A 21369-nucleotide genomic window follows, 5' to 3' on the forward strand; every position below is an offset into this window, starting at 1 on the left:
CTCGCTATAAACAGGAACGTGTACCTGTCAACCTAAAGTAAACACTCTCACGGGAGGGGCGGGGCCTGTGTAAATGTGAACACTGGGAGTTTTTTTGTTTACCGGGACAGTCACCTGATCCGCCCGCGCTGTGACTGACAATGAGGTCCCACAGCGCCGGAGAGCAGGGAGACGCACGCGCTGACCGCAAATCAAACATCTCCGCCGACGCATCCGCGTACGCAGCCCAGGGACGGGGAAGTGAAAACTGGTTTTATTCGCCGGTCGCGCTGCGAGACCAGAGAACTCGAATAGTGCTCCAGATCCCTGCAGTACACGGTGGGCAAACCCAGCTTCCCCTTTTGTTACTTCCCTACCCCCCCAGCCCCCTTCCCCCCTCCCTAAGCGTGCAGTTGACACTGGCCTCTGGGTATAAGGCCATTGTCTGACCGAGCGTTCGCCGGGGGAACTAGGCGCAGTGGTAACTTCCCACTGCAGGCTCCGGGCACAGTTTGAAACACAAGCCCCCGTGCACCATTGTGTGAAAGAAATCGAACCAGAGCAGGAAAAAAAAAGAATAAATAGATTTTTTTAAAATGTAAAAATCCACTGACCTGTCATTTACAACAAACTACTAAGCTACTTTCTGACTGATTAACGAAGAGCCCACCTTTACAATTATGGCTTCAGTTAAGACTGGCATGGAAAGCATCAGCCACTCTCCCCCCTCCCCTTCACCCCCTCTTCTAGAGAGCTAGAGGTCCCTGTCTCTCAGAACAATGACTCACTCTTCCCTGGCATCTGCACCTGGTCTCTGGACGTGTGTAATGGGGAGGGGCTTAGAGCGGGGGGGGGGTGGTCCCTGAGCAAATCATTTCATTTTTTTTTTTTCTTCTCTTTTTGAGCCTACCAGTCTAACCTGCCCTTCAGCTCCTGTCCTTAGTGCAGTGACAGCAAAGGAAAAGGCTCCCACCCCCCCCCCACACTCCACTCCACTCTACTCCACTCCTCCCCACCCTCCTCCTTATGCTCGGAAACAAACGAGCTGGAGAGAGAACAGAACAACAGGTACACACACACACACACACACGCGCGCAGCTTAGGAAGAGGAGAGTACGACAGGAGCTCACTTTGTCTCCGTGCTCCGTGGGAAGGACTCCTGGACTCTTGGAATCTTGGGGAGCCGTTTACGTCAGGAAGGAAGGAGGGAAGGAGGGGAGGGAGGGGGGGGAGACCCGCCTCTTGATACCGCTTGCAAGCTCTCCGTTCCCCCCGCTCATGGGGACAGCAGACGTCCGGTTGGGCGCGCTCCGGTTCTCCTCCTGACCATGGGGGGCTGCCAAAGCTACGTCAGCACCAGCGGCAGCGCCAGAGAGGGGGACGTCTCCGCGACAACGCAGGAGTTCTCTGAAATCGCAGAGCACAAACTGTGAGTAAACAGCCCGCTGTCTCTCTCCACCTCAGCTGCGCTGCAGTTTGTTTTTGCTCCTGGGTCGCTTTTTCTAAAACACGGCCGAGGCACTCTTTGCTGTAGACGTGCGGTTGATGTGGGCTGGCTGTTGCGCTTGACTGTAACCTTTAGAAACAGGAGACCGTGTTTGAACCCAAAACATGTTTGGCAATGGCAAACCAGAATGCTAATGCGTACGAGCCGTGATGCTGAGGACCTGCGTAGTACACCTGCACGCAGAAGTGCTTGGTTCAATTCTGCGGTTATCTGGATGTGCAGATTTAGTTTCTGCAGCCGGCCAGCTAACCCAAAACATTCCCACCGTGTTTCTGCCATGAAGTGGCAGCGTTATAACACTGGCAAAACATTCTAGCAACATTGTGAGAACGTTTTCCGTTAGCAGGTACTCGTCTTATCGGAGGAACAGCGTCAGTCTTAGAGAATAAAGTACGTTAAGCAGGATAGATCACAGACCCAACACCCCCAATCCAGGGGGAAAAATCGACGTAAACTAAGAATAATATAAGTGGAAGTATTGTGGAATAATTCTAGTAATTGTTACAGCACGGGGCTTGAGTCCATGTCAGAGTATGGGTCATTTCAGAACAGAATTATCTGATAAAGGACTTACAAGTGACGCTCCTTTCTTTTTATCTACACCCAGAAGTAGTACATGACTAACTTGGGAGTTTAAAAAAAAAAAAAAAAAGATTATCCCCATTTGAAAGTTTTTTTCTTTGTTCTTAATCCACGCGGGGATGCGACGGCAGTGCATGTGGCAGTCAGATTAAAGTGCTCCTGATAAGGAGCGGCTCAACTGTGCGGAACTGAAGGGCCCTTTTTTTGTGATCACATCAGTTTATCACACACATTCCTACATGGTGAGCTGTGTGTTGATGGTAAACCCAGGGGATAAGAATGGGGAGGTCAGCAGAATTTAGTGAATAGTTTATGGGTGTGTATCTGTTTATGGATGGTATCTGCATGCTTGTGTCCAGCCTACATTAAATCCCTGTAAAGAAAACAAAATTATAAAATTATAAAATACACATTGATGTTGTTTTCCCGCCAGTTCCAGTTGTTCATGTTAATGTTAATGTTAATGTCAGCAAATTGAAGCGTTGAGGCGTGGAAGCTTCAGTGGATGGGTACTAGTGTTTATATGCAAGCACGTCCCTTTTGTTTTGTTCACATTGGTGTTTATGTAGAAGCGCACCTGTTGGTCTGATTTGTATAGCCGTCAGCGTGTGTGGAGGTGAGGGGGGGTGGGGGGTTGGCGGCAGTGGGGTGGAGGTGGGGGGGGGATCTGTGGCTGAGGCAGAGAGGACAATAGTGGTGTCATGTGCCAAAGACACCGCTGCCTCTAGGCAACCCCCCCCCCCCCTGTGCTTTCCCCATGGAGGTTACCTCACAGGTGGAGGTGAGCCTCTGTGCGAACAACCTACAGTGTCGTTACCCAGACCTATGCTTTCAGGTGACAAACATTTGGCTGAAAAGTGAAAGTCTTCCAGCTGACACAGGACACAGGCAGGCTGCGTCCGGGTAAAAACCTGACCTATGTAGGAGCCTAAATCAGGGGCCTCTTGTGTTTACCATGGAGAGAGTTCTGCACTGTATGTGCACTGCCTGGTTTGCATGAATGCAAATTTGCGTTACCCTTGTGTGTGTGTGTGTATGTGTGTGTGTGCTGACCGTAAAACTAGACGCTTTTAAACAGATTAAGAGCACCTACAGTGGAGTGAGAGAACTGCACCACGTTTAGTACAGATGGGCAGGTGGGACATAATCCCCAGGGAGGACATCCCAGGCTCTGTTGTGTAAACATGCTTTGACTTTGCGTCCGTGTGGGCACATCTATCTTCTTTTTGTTTTTCCAATCAGCACACCTCCGTCTGAAACCCCTGGAGCAAACGTGGATACATTTCTTGTGCAAATAAAATGTATTGTTGCTCGTGGAAAAAAAAAAGATAACCACACCGAATAAGCAGCGATGGTAAAATATTACATGGAGAGACAGCACAGTAGCAAGCAATGTCAATTAATCAAATTTTACTTGACATATCGCTTGTAATAACGGCAATTCAACTGAGCAATCCACAGATCAAATCCAGATCAGTGAATACACTGAAATGAATGAGAAATGTCCAAATGAAAGACCTACAAGTTACATGCAACACAATATATGAATGATTTGCACTTCAGGGAAAAAAAGCCCTCTCATGTTTCTGTGGGAAGTGTCAAATCACATCATAAACACCAAAGCACAGGACAGCCTGTCCAGCAATTACAGCAGAATCACACGCATTAACCTCAGTATTAGAATAAAACTATAAATGGTGCAAAATCATTTAATACTCAGGTTTCAAATAAGCAAACGTGGAAATGGCCAAGGACAAACTTTGAAGTACAGCCACCAGTAGGGTCTCTAACCTTTCACCTCTGGAAAATACTGTTTAAACCAGCACACCCTATTAGCATACAACAGCTACAAACCCAAAGCAAAGTTTAACTCAGCATCTGTTGGTGTTTGGTGCGGTCTTTGTTAAATTTGGCAAAACGTTACTTCATGAAAGCGATAAAGAGAGACAGTACATTTACCTTTGTCATTGCCAGACAATGTTGTCTTTGCTCCATTTGATGTTTAGTTGACAAACATTTACAGATAATTTCTGGTGGAAAGATCAAGATTGGTGATAGGTGTTACAGTAAAGCATGAAAAATCCAACCGGTGACACACTGCTTTCTGGTAATAATTATGCATTTTCACACAAGATTAGCGAGTCCTTTATAATTAACATGGAAGAACTTAACAGCTGTCAAAGTAGAAGCAGAGTTGCTGAAGCATATACAATTTGTAATGTTCTAAAAAGACTTGTTTGGTTTTGTCATGAGATTATACTACAAACCAAACCTGTAAAACATTTCAGCCACTATAATACAAGTAATTGCTTACAATAAAAACTGAAATAAAGTGTGGGGATCTTACCTGAAATAATGCTGTGATCCTGGTGATCCAGGAGTTTCTCATTCCTGCAGTAAAATCAACTGAAAAATGAAAGCTTCATTTTTTGTCAAACTAGTAGGGGGGGCATAAACAATGCGGAAACTGCCCTCACCACCTAATAAAATTACATTTACATACTTACCCTTCAAATGTGCACATCAGATTGACACTACTGCTCCTGGCTTTGTCCTCAGATGAGGTTCTTTCAGCAGTCGTTGGTCTGGTGATATCACACACACTTTCTGAAGGATGCACAGACTGGGTTGATCAGACCCAGGATGAACTGTATGGCTGATCCCATGCCCGGCCACTGTTTCCGACTGGTTTTTTGAAGAATTTGAATCCAATCTCAACCCATGTTGAATTTGAAGTCATCCATTCAACAATACTTGTTGGCTCGTTTCAGTTTTATTCTTGCCCACCACCACCCCCCCTCATCGGAGGACATCTTTGTTATTACATGTCTGGTCTGAGCCAAGCAGTTAATCCACTGTTACGCACTCTTCAGCTAAAGCCAGTGTGATGCTCTCTTCCTCCTGTTCAGCTGTGTTGCACATGATCTTCTACTTTGTTTTTCTTGCCCACCACCACCCCCCCTCTTTGGAGGACAACTTTGTTATCAATGGCCTGGCCTGATACAGGTAGCTGATCCACTCCTCTGCATTCTTCAGTCAAATATGGTTTGATGCTCTTGCTCCAGGAATCCTCAGTTTCCTCTGCATCCATTGTCCTCAAAATCCCTTTATCCTACATCCACTGGTAAGCACCTAGATGCTCTGCTCTTCGCCATGCACTCATCCTTAAGTGATTGACACTTCAGTAGGTTCATTTCATGGGCTTCCTCCAACCTCTTTTCCAATGGCGCCATCACCTCCAGCACAGTTGTATTGCTTGTGCTTCTTCACCAACTCCATAGTCCTCATCTAAGGGCTTTGCAAAGGATCTTCCAGGGGAATAAGGCCTAGTGTTGTCTTCTTTTCATCAGCTGAAAATCACTGTGAGCCACAATGTGAACCTTGATCGATGCTCACCTCACTTAGTTCTTGCAGTCTCAGTCCTCACTCTCTACTCTGAAAGGCATCTGCCATTTTGTTCCCCTGCCGTAAAGGCCATTAGAGGTTAGCTGCTAATGTTTCTGTCCACTGGTTCCACTGCTGATACTGGGAGTTTGTACGCCGGAATGGGTTTAGGAGTTTGGTGAGGAGTGCATGCTGATAGCACTAGACCTTGGGTTATAGGGACACCACCCTTCTCCACCCTTTGCACCCAGCCATGTGTGCGATGTGTTGTCCTCTTCGCACTCACCATGTCACAGAGTGAGCAGCCGGACCACTTCCCCAGGCTTCTGATTAGCTTCTCTGTTCGTGCTGGAATCAGCTCTCCTTCCACTTCAAACCAAGTGGTTGTCATCTGCCTTGTCCTTGCCTCTGTTCAGTACCAGCCTCCTTGAGTCACTGGGTCTGAAGGTCATTTTTGCTTAGGCAGTGGATCTGTCCAGGTCTTCAAACACCCATCTCTCCTCTTTCACTGACTATGTAGTGATGGTCATGCTCTCCGTGAACGTTCATGTCAGTGGTTGCCGCACGTTGGATCTTGTCTTGTGCCCTCTGCTTGGTCTTTCAGCAGAGTCCACAAGGATGTAAACAGCAGCTATGATGAACACTGTGCACCCCATAACCATGGCACTCCCAGCCTCTGGTTGTACAGTCGTACACTATAACCCTCAATCTGAACTATTCTAAATTACTATTTTTTATTTTATTTATTGCCCCTATTTTTAAAATAATAATAAAAAATATTTTTTTCTAAAATACATTTTTATTATGGTTTGGGTTTTATCAAGGTTATATTATCTCTACTAATTATTTATATTAGATTTTTATTTTTTATTTTTATTTTATTTGTATTAGTTATTTTTTTAAATGATTTCAGGGTGAGGGTAACAGTATGTGACTATATTACCAAAAGTGGAGGCTGGGCAGTAACAGGGTGCACAGTGTTCATCATAGCTGCTGTTTACATCCTTGTGGACTCTGCTGAAAGACCAAGCAGAGGGCCCAAGACAAAATCCAAGGTGTGGCAACCACTGACATGAACGTTCACGGAGAGCATGACCATCACTACATAGTCAGTGAAAGAGGAGAGATGGGTGTTTGAAGACCTGGACAGATCCACTGCCTAAGCAAGAGTGAGCTTCAGACCCAGCGATTCAAGGAGGCTGGTACTGAACAGAGGCAAGGACAAGGCGGATGACAGCCACTTGGTTTGAAGTGGAAGGAGAGCTGATTCCAGCATGAACAGAGAAGCTAGTCAGAAGCCTGGGGAAGTGGTCTGGCTGCTCACTCTGTGACACAATGACTGTGAAAAGGATAAGACAATCACTCAGATGACTAGATGCAGAAAGTGGAGAAAGGTGGTGTACCTGAGACCCAAGGCCTGGTGCTGTCAGCACATACCCTTCTCCAAGCTCCTTTAGCCCCTTCCGATGTACGAAGTCCTTCCAGTCTGAATGCGAGACACAGGGCCGGGAGGAAGCGGAGGCTATGGTCCAGGAGAGGTTAGCAGCAGCCATGATCTGTCCATCCAAGAGTCACTGCGAGTCCCTAACAGTGCTGGTGTCCTGTTATATTCTCCACCAATTGAAGTGCCACTTCCTTTGTTTGAACCTTAATTTTACTGCTGATTCACCGGTGCTGTCCTTACAGTTCTGTAGAATGATGATCTCAATTTGATTAGCTAGGAGGGGGGGGTGATGGGAGTTGGGGGGGGGGGGGGGGGGGAGTTGACTGGAGCCCATCCCAGCATGAACTGAGCTAGAGGTGCACCTATCCATCTCAGGGCACACACACTACGGACATGACCAAACCCTGAACCTTTACTGAGTCAGTAAAAGCCAGTCAGACCACTCAAAAATCATACTTTACACATTTACTACAGACAATCATCTATCACCAAGATAACCGCCGAGCCCTTCTAAACTCTAAGCTAAAATCTGCATGCATTTACAAACTACTCTGCCAGTAACATTTTTCCCCACACCTTCTCTCTTAAAACCACGTACCAGCACAACAGAAAAGCAACCAAGTCCTTCACTCAAAAAACCAAGTTCCTATATTCTTTCAATGAAAGAATCAGGCATCATCACTGTAGCATCACATCTTTCCATCATTGCAGCAGCATCAAAAACCAGCAGCAAAAACCAGCTTTGAAATAAAATAAGCATGCCCGTACCTTTGACGTCTTCTGGCAACCTACAACCCACCACCAACATCACCAACCGTGCAGCAGCAGCAGCAGCAGCATTGCTTCTAGCTTCTCACCAAAACTACTCTCTATCTCAGATGCCACTGACTCTCAAATCAGCACCAGAGCTTTCAGAAACACACAGCTAATATCTCTACACATATAATTAATTCACAACAGCATCATAATATCATTATATCACAGCATAATCAGTCCAGATAAACAATGGAAATCAAAATAATCTACACATTTTGCCCTAATTTAAAATATAAACTCCACTCATCCACTAATAGCAACAGCCACCAATTACAGAAATCATTGCACAATATGAATACACAGAACATCAACACACTGAAAGTGAATTGCTAGTGTTATAACAAGATCACCATATCATCAAACAAGCAAATGAAATTCCACTATGTATGGAACAAATCAAATCACTCTTCTAAAATGTACTTGCATCATTTGTAGCAATCTCTTGACAATACAGGAGCTAAAACAGCAGCTAAAACCCAGCAGCAAACCAGCAGAAAATAAAAATTACATCAAAGTCACCCCAAAAAAATCTCCATTTCACATTTTGCCAAAATACAGGTACCCTCCTTCTCTTTAGACACAAGCAGCAACTCTCAACAAGTAGCTTTTCCTCAGAGTAACAGAAACACAATCAAACACTACAGAGCCTAATTAAAAATACAATCTTCACTGCTCAACAACAATTCTCACCTAGTGTAGCATCAGCAACAATCTCCAAAAAGCCAAAAGAAAAAAACACAGCATTACAGGACAGCGGCATTCCACCAGTGAAGGTACATAACCAGCTCCTTACCTTTGATGTCTTCTGGCAGATGCACCTACAACCCACCACCAACAAACCCACCACCATCACCACCAACCGTGCAGCAGCAGCAGCAGCATTGCTTCTAGCTTCTCATCTAAACTACTCTCTATCTCAGATGCCACTAACTCTCAAAATCAGCACCAGAGCTTTCAGCAACACACAACTAATATCTCTACACCTGTAATTAATTCACAACATCATCATAATATTATTATATCACAGCATAATCAGTCCAGAAAAACAATGACAGCACCAAAATGTAAATCAAAATTAATCTACACATTTTGCCCTAATTTAAAATATAAACTCCACTCATCCACTATTAGCAACAGCCACCAATTACAGAAATCACTGCATAATATGAATCTACACACAGCATCAACACACTGAAAGTGAATTACTACAGTGTTATAACTAGATCACCATATCATCAAACAAGCAAAAACAATTGTCTATGACACAACTATGCAACAAATCAAATCACTTTTCTAAAATGTACTAGCATCATTTGTAGCAATCTCTTGACAGCACAGGAGCTAAAACAGCAGCTAAAACCAGCAGCAAACCAGCAGAAAATTAAAATTACATCAAAATCACACCAAAAAAATCACTTCAGCACAGCGGCATTCCACCAGTGAAGGTACATAACCAGCTCCTTACCTTTGATGTCTTCTGGCAGACGCACCTACAACCCACCACCAACAAACCCACCACCAACACCACCAACCGTGCAGCAGCAGCAGCATTGCTTCTAGCTTCTCACCTAAACTACTCTCTATCTAAGATGCTACTAACTAAGTCAGTACAAGGGCTTTGGCGACAACACAGCTAAAATCTATACACCTACAATGAATTCACAACATCACAATATCATTAGATCGCTACATAATCAGTCCAGAGAATACAAAGACAGCACCAATGTCCAGTCAGCAGCAATCTCTTCTGAACAGCACAGCAGCAACACAGCCGCAAACCAGAAGAAAATGAGCTCAAAATCACCACAAAAATTCCTCACAGGAATCAAACACCGGAGATCCAAACTCCAAAAAATATAATCTCGTCAACAAGAGCATAAGAAACAATCTCCACACAGCCAAAACAAAAATCAGAAGTCTTGAGCACAGCGGCATCCAACCAGTGAAAAGTACATAACCATGGTCTTACTTGGTGTCGATTGATTGATGCATCTAGTTGTTTAGGTTGATTGCAGAGCTGGGGAAAGAAATAATTTTTTAGAAACTCATAAACATCTACATGCAAAGAACAGCATAGCCTTTCCTATAAAGTGATGAATTAAATGTAAAACCCCTGGTTAATGTGAGGCTTCCTGTAAATGTAAAACAAGCTGATGGTAAATGGAAAAAAAACCTACTGCAGTAAATATAGAATTTGTAATGAATAAATAAAAATTTTAAAAAAGCTGGTGAAGGCACAACTATTTAAGCCAAAGTTTTATCTTTATTATTTCATTATTTCAGTTGACTTAGGAACATGGGGGATCACATCCCCCATGTTCGACTCCTTCAGTTTCAAAAATTGACTAAATCAGTGCGAATTTAAAGACTATCTTAGAGGATCTGTATTGATCCAAATGAATAGAGTACATACACAATATATGTATACTACTATCCTGGTTAAAGGTTTTTGACAAAAAAAAGTAATATAAAAAGTCGAGCACATCTAGAAAGGCACCTTGACGGAACACAAATATAGGGAGACACGTGTCAGTTAAAATTCCATTAATACATGTCAAGAAACTTACAACAAAATAGTAAGAATAATCAGAGCTTTTATTAAAGGGTATTCTTATACATTTTGTTTTCACCTTGTAGTAATTACAGCACTTTTTATACGTAGTACCCCATTTCAGTGTTTTAGACAAATTAACATAATGTCAAATAAGAGTCATGTTTTGTATTTGGTTGCATATCCTTTGCATGTCATGACTTCCTGATGTCTGTGACCTATCTACATCAGAGTCTGGATATGTTATTGCCAGGTTGCCCTACAAGCGATACAAAAACCCATTGCATTTGAATGGATCTCTATGGGAATTGGGAATTGCCAATTCATACTGGAATAAAAAATAGATAATGTATTCGTTGATAGTTAACCAATTATGTTGATCCTATGTTTTTCTATGTATAAAAATCATGTTACTCATAGATTAGTTGTTGTATTTGTTAACTACTAACTCATGAAAAATTAATTTCATGCTTAATGTATTTGGTTGCATATCCTATGCATGCCATGACTTCCTGATGTCTGTGACCTATCAACATCATCATTCTGGATATCTTATTGTCAGGTTGCCCTACAAGCGATACAAAAACTCTGCAATTGAATGGATCTCTTTGGGAATTGGGGGGTGGGACTAGATTCAGCTATAAATTATGCTGATACAGTATGGAACACATTTGTTGGCTAAATGGCTTTAAGTCATCAAGGGTCCAAGGTATCAAATGAGCCTCAAACCACCGCGCTGCTGCCAGATATGCAATAGATACTACAAGCATTGTTTCTCCTGATTAATTTTCCTGTTGAACACAATGGAAAAAATATTCAGGAGAAACGATGCTTGTAGTATTTAACATAATTGGTTAACTATCAACGAATACTTCACACAGAACCATAATGCTACTGTGCAGTTTTACTGCTGCCAAGAAAGCCCATTTAAAATGTTCACAAAAAAAAAAAAAAAAAACTGTACTTAAAGTACTAAACTGTACTTTTGCCACTTCCTTTAAACATAATTCACTGTTAACTGCATGCCTATGGGTTGGAATATACCATTATATTACTGTATATTCTATAAGCTGAATATGTGTTGCTTCCTATGGAAATTTTTGCATTATAAATGAAACACTTGGTTACTGCTTATAATAACCAGTAATATGCTAATAAATATGAAGACCCTGAGCAAGCACTTACATTCAATGTGTTCAGCCACAAGACAAATATGCATATTTGTAATATTTAAATCATTTTAAATAATTTGAAATTAAATAAATAAAAATATTTGGAAATATTTAATTTTGATATAAAATAAATAATTTCTAATTAGAGCTAGAGGATTTACAAGGCATGGCTATTCCCTTCACATTTAGTTGTGATTGGCAGCCCACTAAACAGACATACTGATTGGTTAAAATGTAATTCACCAAAATAGTTTTTTAAAAAGCAATTGGATCTTGAAAAGATCAATGTCAAATCCTCTTCTCGTGTGAGGCACACATACTTTGTAGCTTTCAGAGTAAAACAAATGTTAAAATCTCAGCTGAATAAGATGTAATAGTCATAATTTCTATATTCTTTGTTTTTTATAGATTAAAATATTGCTTTTTCATTAATGAAACAATTTTATATGTTCTCATATATACTGTAACGTAACTGTAACTTTTGTGTAATTTGCTCACAAAATATTGCCAGCAATACTTGATAATATTCCTGTGGTGCAATAAATGCATTGCACAGATAATGTAAATAAACAAAGGGTCAAAATTTAATAAATAAATTTATTTATTTATTTATTTATTTATTTATTAGAAAACATACCTTCTTTTGTGAATGTGTGTGCATTCTCGATGGGGCTTCTTCAGCATCCTCGTGAAGGATCCCTCTGAGAGTTAAAAGTTAACATTAGACGGTAAATTGGCTTTGTAGAACATTTATTAATAAAACAATATATTTATCAATCGATAATAATTTATAAAACTCGTACTTACAGGCTGAAATATGCAGCACAAACAGATACAGCAAAGTGTAATTTCCAGATTGAAACATGTTATCCGAGAAATACGTCTCCACAATACCGCTAAGAATTAATTACAAAATCAAGCTGATATGGGTTCGTGGAATGTGTGTGAGTGTTTGGTGCAAAGCACTCAGGTATACAGTAACGCAGACGGCTAGATGCCGGTCGTTTCATAATGCGCGTGCCGGCAAAATTTAAACCTTTAGACCGTTTTTAAAAAAAATTTCCACACGCAAGCTGAATAAATATGATATATACTTCAAATATATAGAGGTTTTACTTCAAATATATAAAGGTTTCCTTTCACAAATACAACAAATAAATCGTTTTTCAACTATAATATTACAATTTTACGGGGGAATTTTTCCGAATTGCGTTTGGCTTTACGTTTTGCTAGCTCTCATTAAATAGCCGGTATTTTGTACCTGTAGCCAGAATTCTGCATAAACTCGACGGAAAAATAAGGTACAGATAACTATACAGTCAAAAATTATACAGTAGTTCAAATATATGCACAATAATACATCATTTATCAACTGCTATAAGCATACGCAGTGATATTACCAAATTGTGCTTGAGATAACGTTTTGCAAACCCACATTAAATAGCCAACCATTTAGCACCTGCAGCGGGAAAAAAAATACCTTTATACTTTAAAAAATACATATAGGCTATTCGGTACATATAACTATACGGTCAAACGTTACACAGCTGTTTAAGAAAAATACATTTTCTCTGGGGGGAAAAACTAGAAAAACTGTACCTGTTTTAAATGAGGAACGCCGAATTCGGATTCTCTGCCGAAGCCCGTCTTGAAAATTTCGTTCTTTCAATGAACATATTTTTATTAATTTCACGAAGTAATTCGACAACCTGCGGGAAGATAAAGTATTAACTGAGGAAAATACAACCGAAGAAGTTACTAGAATACAAAAGTAGCTTACATAAACCGAACAGTTTTTAAACATACCTGGACAGACGAGTCGCCAGCTGGCTTGCAGAACAAGGATGCTCTTGTATGCGCGTGAAACTATGTGCCTCGCGCCACAAAAGTGCTTTTGAAGCTGCATTATTATAGTTCGGGGATGTTGTTCTTATACAGAAGTTAAACTTTTACATTTGAAATATCCGAGCATCCCACCAATAAAGTACAATTTCGGGAGACAACGCTCCACTGACCTGGGTATGCGCGTAAATGTGAAAAATGAGGAATTTAACCAAGAACAGCTATGTTAATTGCGTATTGTATGGACCACCTTGGTTAATGAAATATGTAGCCAATCAGATGAAGTACATATTCACTTTGCACGTTTTCATGGTTGTTCACGTTTTCATATCAATCTCAAATTATGCCTTTTATCGGTAACAAGGATTCCATCCTTTTCTGAACCGCCATCACCTGTTATAACACAGTATATAACACTTCAGCGACTCTAATTTTTAAAAATAATTTCTCCGAGAGTTTGAAGCTGGCAAAAGCACGTAATTGTTACAGCAATACAGCTTATTCACCAGATAGCCAGCATATAACCAAGTCTGCATGCATCTCATTCATATTCAACGGAGATTAAACTTTAAGACCATAAAGCAAAATACTTAAAATGCCAAAACCGAGGGAGATAAATTTCGGGCAGCTGTCCATGAATTTACACAATTGTGTGTATTAATCCATACTCAAGACTCACTCACCTGAGACTCCATTTCGAATAATTTATTGTTATTATCAATACAAGGATTATCAAAATAATGATTTGCTTTGTGTTCTTATACAGTGTTTTTATTCACAAAAAATGTTTTTTTTATTATTAAAAAATATTATTTCATGCTTTATAATTTAGTGTTCAATGAAAAATCCCTTAGTTTGTCCAATGCAATATTTTAAAATACCATTATTCTTGGAAAACTAACAAGATATGAAAAGTTGTAATCACTATTACAATATTATTTATAATTACTATAAACTGTAATCAAGCTGTAGTCAAACACATTTGGTCAGAACACACATACCCCGAGGCTGTGTAATGTCATGTATTGAGAATGATGTTGTCGCACAGGCAGGTCACCGTACACAAGAGGGCTCTTGGACCAAACTGACCTAAACTGTGCCAGGGAAATGAGCAATTCCCCATACTGCTACTTCCATGTGTCTGTTCACTACTTGAAATATTGCTTTTTTTAAATTAAACTCTTAATGGGAGTCCTATGCGGTTGTATGGGGGGCATAACAGCACAGATACATACTAGGATCTTATTACATTGTAATTACATGCTATTTTAAACCGTAAGAATGAACATTGTGCATTGTGGATAGATTAATGTAAAAGGGACACCAATGAGTCAGATGAGGTCTTAGGACACACTGTGTATCCAGTAGGTTGGCAATGTATTAAAAAAAACTGGGTTGTTTGCTTTGTGTGCGTTTCCCTTCTGCAGAAAGAACAACAACACGCAGGCAGCTCCCTCCCTGGAGGAGAGGCCGTACCTGACGCAGGGCTACGCGTCCGAGCGCATCGCCGGGGTCGACGTCCGGACCCTGACCGTCCTGCCCGCCGGCCTGGACAGGGCCGAGTGGGTGGCCTGCCACAGTGAGTGTGCCGCCCGCTCGGCGGGAAAGCGTGGACATCGGTCACAACGCCAGGCACCTTAAGTGATTCTATGTAGAAAAGTATGAATAGTGTTTGTTTGGACGTTCTCATGAACGCATGAAACATTCAATAAATACGACACCTTAAAGGGATGTACTGTAAAATATTACACAATAATTAAATTATTAATATGATTCTCTCCCCACCCTCCACCATCTCTCTGTAAGAGTTTAACCTGGATGTGTGAACTCAGGGAAACTCACTTGTCTGTGTCATTTTTTTCAGCGGTCGCTTTCTTCAAGCACATCAACCTGCTCTCCAGCGCCCTGTCAGACTTCTGCACCACGGGGACCTGTCCCACCATTATGGGCCCTGGAAACATGTGAGAATAACTACTGTACCCGCTAAAACTCACCCCCTTCCCCCCCCACCTCAAAATCTGCGCTCATTAATGCAGGATGACCAGACAGGAAGTGACACACTCATTAATTGTCTGCTACTCATTGCCCTCTCAACCACACACAAACACATATGTGTGAAAAAGCTGATCGTGTATTGCGATACAACTTTTGGAAATGCTAATTTCCTGGTTGAAATTTCCCCGTTGAAATTTCTGTAGGGTGTACTACTGGACGGACGAACAGGGAAAGAAGGTCAAGTGCTCAGGCCCACTTTACACGGACTACACCATGTCCTACATCCAGGAGCTGCTGTCTGACGAGGATGTGTTCCCTACTAAAGCAGGTGGGTCGTCAGGGCTCTGGGGCGTGGACTTAAAAATGTGAGATGTGATAAAACCAATGTGAGGCTAACTGACATAGAGCTACCCCTTTCCTCCTAGAAATGAACAAAACAGTATTATTTGCTTTGTTCATTTCCCCATCCAGGCATCTCCTGAGTAGATAATATATCAGTTTACATACTTCCATCTAAAATAATTGATGTAATTAGCTAACAGCTTTGACTTCCAGATTCAGACCTGTGCTCAAACTTCTGCCAAGCCTTGTACCAAAGTACTATAACTGTATATATCACAGCATATAAGTCAGTAGTTCTGTAGATGAAAACAGAACAATTATTTCACATTTAAGTCACTACCAAGAAGTTATATTATTATTATTATTATTATTATTATTATTATTATTATTATTAATCTTCATCACCAGGCACCCCCTTCCCAAACGGATTTGTGTTCCTGGTGCAGAGGATCTTCCTGTACCTGTTCCACGCACTGGCCCACCTGTACTGGGCCCACTTCCGGGACGTGGTGCACGTGGAGATGCACCCGCACCTCAACACCATCTTCGCCCACTTCGTGACCTTCAGCAAGGAGTTCCAGCTGCTGGAGCCCACAGACATCTCCCCGCTGGAGGACCTCATCTCCGTCCTCGTCCAGCACCACGGTTGCTAAGGACAACACAGACTCTGCCTTCGGCACCCCCTGGGCAGGGGAGGGGGGCAGAGGGGGGGACAGGTGGGGATGCTACCCGTCGGACAGTCCACACCTCCCTGACTGATTATGGACGGACTGCTGAAATGAAGTTTTGACATTTTCTTCAGCGATAACAAAGACATGCTCAGGGAGTCTTCACACTTCTCTCGAGCAGCGATTTTCAAACTTGGTCCTGGGGGACCCCCCTGCAGCCTGGTCTTCGTTCCAACCGCAATCGGAATCCAAGAGTTTTAACGAGCTGTTCGTTTTTATTAATTATACTTTCCATGTTCTGATGCATCATTTACTCTCTTAAGCCGCAGCAGGTCAGAAAGAGCTGTGCATGCCATGAAGAAGTCCCATATTCACACAGTGGTACATTTCACTACATAAAGAGAGGTTGAACATGTTTTAACTGATCAAATTAAAGACTGAGGTGAATCAATAGGCTCCTAAATAGTGACACACGGCCACTAAAAACCACTGATTTGGTAGATAATGAAGAATTCAAAGACAAAGTAAATGACAACGGGTCAAACCGACATTGTATTACAGTATCTTAACACAAAGCAGCTTTGGCTTGTTTTGATTAGCAAAGCAATTAGGAGCCTATTGAATGAACTGGGCTTCCCAGTAAGAGCAAAACTGGTCTTCTTTTCTGCTTGTAGACACTGAACTCTGTTATCTCTGCTTGCTGTGATCGCAGCAGCGTTGTTGCATCACTGACAGACAGATCTCCATATCCTCAACCACCAGCTGGTGCCTTAACAAGGTAGAACTGATCCAGTCTCCTACCTCCTTTTCTCTACATGGATATTAAAAATTAAGCTACTAACTATATATCATGCTTTTTTTTTTTTTTTTAAATGTTGCACATTTCTTTGTAAAAATGCATTTAATATTGTGCAAAATCTGAACATTTCAAATTTGTAGGGGTTTGGCTGTGCAATGAAGTCCGTCATATTTCACTCACGGGCGTTTTGGTTTATCATGTGCATTTTTGCAAAGTATTCCTTCTCAGCAATTTCCTACTGTGCTCTGGGTGCCCATCATTGATGTGTCACTGCTTATACAACATGCACACACATGTGTGTGTGTGTGCACACACGTGCTTAAGAATATAAGAATGTACAGACACACCCCTGCAGACAATACAGTAAAAAATTTAAACTCGGACAACTCAGAACATTCATTGTTTAATCCTAAAAAATAAAATAAAAAATAAAATAAATTTACATGATTGACAACACAGCCTGGCTCAGGTGTTTTCTGAAGGAAAGAAAGAAACATTTAAAAAAAAAAGATTTGTTCAGCTACCGAATGTGTTTGTCCAATCGTGCAAGCGCGAGACCCTGGGGCAGGAGACACAGGAGCAGGACTCTGTGAGCTGAGAGAGAGCAAGCGTTCATCAGCAGGTTCCATAGAACACAATGCATCACAGAACACAGAACACACTATCACAGAATGCTGCATCACAGAACACACTGTGTCATAGCGTCACAGAACACAATGTGTCACAGCATCACAGAACACAGAACACACTGTATCACAGAATGCTGCATCACAGAACACACTGTGTCATAGCGTCACAGAACACAATGTGTCACAGCATCACAGAACACAGAACACACTGTATCACAGAATGCTGCATCACAGAACACACTGTGTCATAGCGTCACAGAACACAATGTGTCACAGCATCACAGAACACAGAACACAGTGCATCACAGAATGCTGCATCACAGAACACACTGTGTCATAGCGTCACAGAACACAATGTGTCACAGCATCACAGAACACAGAACACACTGTATCACAGAATGCTGCATCACAGAAGTTGAATCATCTGCCAAAACACCCCCCCGTATGTCCTTTCACTGTCTGAACATATGCAGGACTGCCGTGTCAGAAAAAGAGAATGTGGAACAGAGCAGAAACAGAGGTTGACAGTAACCTTTTGAACAAGTAGCAGTGTTAACACAGAAGTTAACAATGGCACATTGTTCTCCTACTTCAAAAATAAGAATGCCTAAAGGAGCAAACTTGATTTAATAACCTTCTTACACATGAAACAAAGTTAAATAAATTACTATCGCATGTTACATAAACATTTTGAACTGTATGGTATATACAAGTGATGGTTATTCAAACAAGCATCTATATTTAAAATTTAAAAGTTCCACAATGCATTAGGACACCGTTACTCAACTCCAGGTCCTGTGGGCCACCCTGTCTGCAGGTATTTGCTCCAACCACCTGATTTCACAAATTACTTTACCCCCTTGGTTCAGGAAGTGAGGTCATGAGTGAAATCAGGTGGTGTAGTGTATGGCTGAAGCAAATCCCTCCAGAATCTGCGGCCCACAGGACCTGGAGTTGAGTATCGCTGCACCAGGTTGACCATGTTTGTACAATACAGTGGTTATGTATAGAGGTTGCATGTGTGCGTAAAAATGTCATCTTTGCATCTGGGGTCAAATAGATAACATGCCACATTTTCCAGCCGTTTCTCTTTTTGGAGAAAGAGGGAAAGCGAAGTGCTGCGTTCTCCCTCGATGGTCATCCTCAGATATTTACAAAAAAAAAAAAAAAATTCTGGGGGGCTTCTTCTTGCAGCAATGTTCAGCAAAGTGCAGCTGTGGAGATCTGTGCTCCCTCCCATCAGTCACACTCGAAGGAAACACTCAAACGCATTATTTTAAGAGCAGCTATGCCCAAACTACTGCTAACTCTGCTGGAAACTTTCTGTTTTATTTTCTTTGTCTCTAATAGAAGTTGCTGTCACGTAAAAAAAAAAAAAACAATTCATTGGGAACTGCAAATATGATACTGACTGTGTGGTGAAGGAGTAGTCTAAACCAAATTCTTGACGCCATTTTGCTTAAGTAAACGAGACACTCCTCACCACACCCACACACACACCCACACACACACACACGTCCGTACATGGACGGAGAATAAACAAACTTGTAAAATGTGGTTATGAGGCAAATAAAGTCTCTTCACAAGCCTACCGTGGCCCTGACACCACGACCGCCCACTTCTGCGCCCTGACAATATATCCTCTCTTAAAAAAAGAGAGAGAGAAAAAAGAAACCGCAAAAAGTTTTTAACTATATACAAGTAATACATAAATGTAACAGCTTCTATGTAAAACTGTTTACTGGTGTAGAACCACAGTGGCGAGAAAGACAGGACTAACTGAGGCCTGCGTTACCGCGGCAACTACATGACCATTACCACAACATTACATAACCTTTATTAGCCTTGTCTCAGTTTGGAGTCTAAGGTTCACCAAAACAGGGTGCTGCTGCTGCTACTTCACAGAAAACTTCAGTTCCCTCCCCAAGGGTTCCTCGTATTACTCTCTGCAAGACACACGTTCTCTGGCCTTTTCTGAAACGAAGGGGCGGGTCACTACTTAAACTGAGACACAAAAAAATATTTTAAAATGATGTATCACTGGCAGCAGCCATCTTGAGATCTGCCCGGGTTATTTTGCTGTCTAAGTACGATTACAGAAATTTGTTCTTCCACCAGGGCTGTCACATGTTCCCTCAAGACGAGAGGTCTCTCCAGCACCCTTATTGGTCGGGAGCTCAACCCGACAATCGAGCATTTCAACCTCGTTTCAACGCTCAATCAGCGCTCAGTTAAGAAACAGACCACTGACACGTTTCCTCCTCTCGTTAAGACAAACAGTGCTATTGAGAGCACACTGCTCTCCCTTGCTATTGGACCGTAAGGAGTTTGACAGGCGGGACACTGTGACGTCACAGGCCACGCCCCCAGGCCAGCCTGTTGCACACTCTCACTGCCTCTATGCAGTCATCCTGGGCCCCTTCTGTCTTTCTCCTTAACCTTTTTTATTGTGCATAATTTACTTGCAAAACCTATCCCCCTCTTTCCTTCCGCGTCCCTTCATTTTTAAGCATTCCATAGTGGTTTCTTTCTTCCTTAAATATAATAAAGAACCAAACTTGATAGCTGCTTTGTAAACAATTGAATTCATATCGCGCGCTCACTTCACCTGTGTTCATTAGGCACATCATTTCAAACTGGCACTGACCTGAATGCTACTGCAGACGAGGAGGGCGAATTATTTTCACAGTGTAAATGAAACAACGGATATTTCCCACTGTAACTGGAACGATGAAACGCAGCAACAAAAACAACAAAAAGCAGAACTGAAACAAAAAAAAAAAAAAAACAGGCTCACTTTGAATCCTTACTTTTCTACGCATTTACCTGGCTATTCCAGCACTGCTGAGGGAAGCCAGATGAGAACGAACGGGTTGCATGTGTGACCAACTGCCACTGTGTCTGCAATGCGAATGAACAGTGACACAGCAGTGCCTATGCCTCCTCTAATTTTAATAAGAGAGCAGATTTTGGATTTCTGAATGTCCTCCAGATTAAAGTGGAAGAGAGCTAGAGTAGGTAAGGTTCAATCAAAGACCCACCCCAGGATAGCGCTGTTGCGGTAAGCGGGGGGAATCTGAGAAGGACAACACCAACCCCCAACGCTCTAATGGATGTAGTTTGGAGTGTTCATGGGAATCGTAGTTCTTGAGAAATTGAGCGTTTTTTTCAGGTTGCCTGTTGGCGGAATGCCAGTTGCTGCCAGGACCCTCGATCCAAAAACGATGAAGCGCCCTTGCTTTTATCCCATTTCGAGAGGATCCAGGTGAGGCGTGGCAGCTTTAGCTTCACGACAGCTGTGGCGTTACAACGATACAACAACAGCGATTGGCCTCGAGAAGAACACTGGAAACACGGTGATATGACATCATCAGCTGCACGTCACCAACACAGGCCAGGCCTGCCCACGTTCTTCCCGCCCTTCAGCCCCGGGACTCTGTGATTGGCCAGCCAAGTGGTCCACGAGTGCCCCTGTGGCGAGACCCCCTCCCCGCCCCCCGCAGCTCTCCCACAATGCACCTGCATCTTGAGGGGGGTACCTAGGCATCAGACAGGCAACTCTGAATACTATCCATCCACAGCTGAGCATTCTGGCTGTCCTGAGCGCAGAAGTTATACACCCTCCTGGTGAGCTTCAGCTGCAGGTGGGGAACAGAACA

At 42.2% G+C, this 21369-nt stretch overlaps 2 protein-coding genes across 9 annotated transcripts in view; one reads left to right on the forward strand and one right to left on the reverse strand.

Annotated features, from left to right (window-relative positions):
* The first annotated feature begins 952 nt into the window (after positions 1-952).
* LOC118219132 (MOB kinase activator 2) lies at positions 953-17402 on the forward strand. Its single transcript, XM_035402058.1, has 5 exons — positions 953-1408; positions 14705-14856; positions 15142-15238; positions 15476-15600; positions 16023-17402. The coding sequence occupies exons 1-5, from the start codon at positions 1308-1310 to the stop codon at positions 16265-16267; spliced, it is 720 nt and encodes a 239-aa protein (XP_035257949.1). The 5' UTR covers positions 953-1307; the 3' UTR covers positions 16268-17402.
* Positions 17403-17471: 69 nt separating this feature from the next.
* The window catches only part of LOC118219129 (myotubularin-related protein 5-like), a 53341-nt gene continuing 49443 nt past the window's right edge, over positions 17472-21369 (reverse strand). For all 8 annotated transcript variants that reach the window (XM_035402053.1, XM_035402049.1, XM_035402048.1 and 5 more), the window contains one exon: positions 17472-21348. In XM_035402053.1, the coding sequence (XP_035257944.1) occupies positions 21250-21348 (99 nt within the window). In that variant the 3' untranslated portion in view covers positions 17472-21249. The remainder of the gene's footprint in view (positions 21349-21369) is intronic.

This window comes from Anguilla anguilla, chromosome 19 (genome assembly GCF_013347855.1).
Source record: "Anguilla anguilla isolate fAngAng1 chromosome 19, fAngAng1.pri, whole genome shotgun sequence".
Taxonomy (NCBI): domain Eukaryota; kingdom Metazoa; phylum Chordata; class Actinopteri; order Anguilliformes; family Anguillidae; genus Anguilla; species Anguilla anguilla.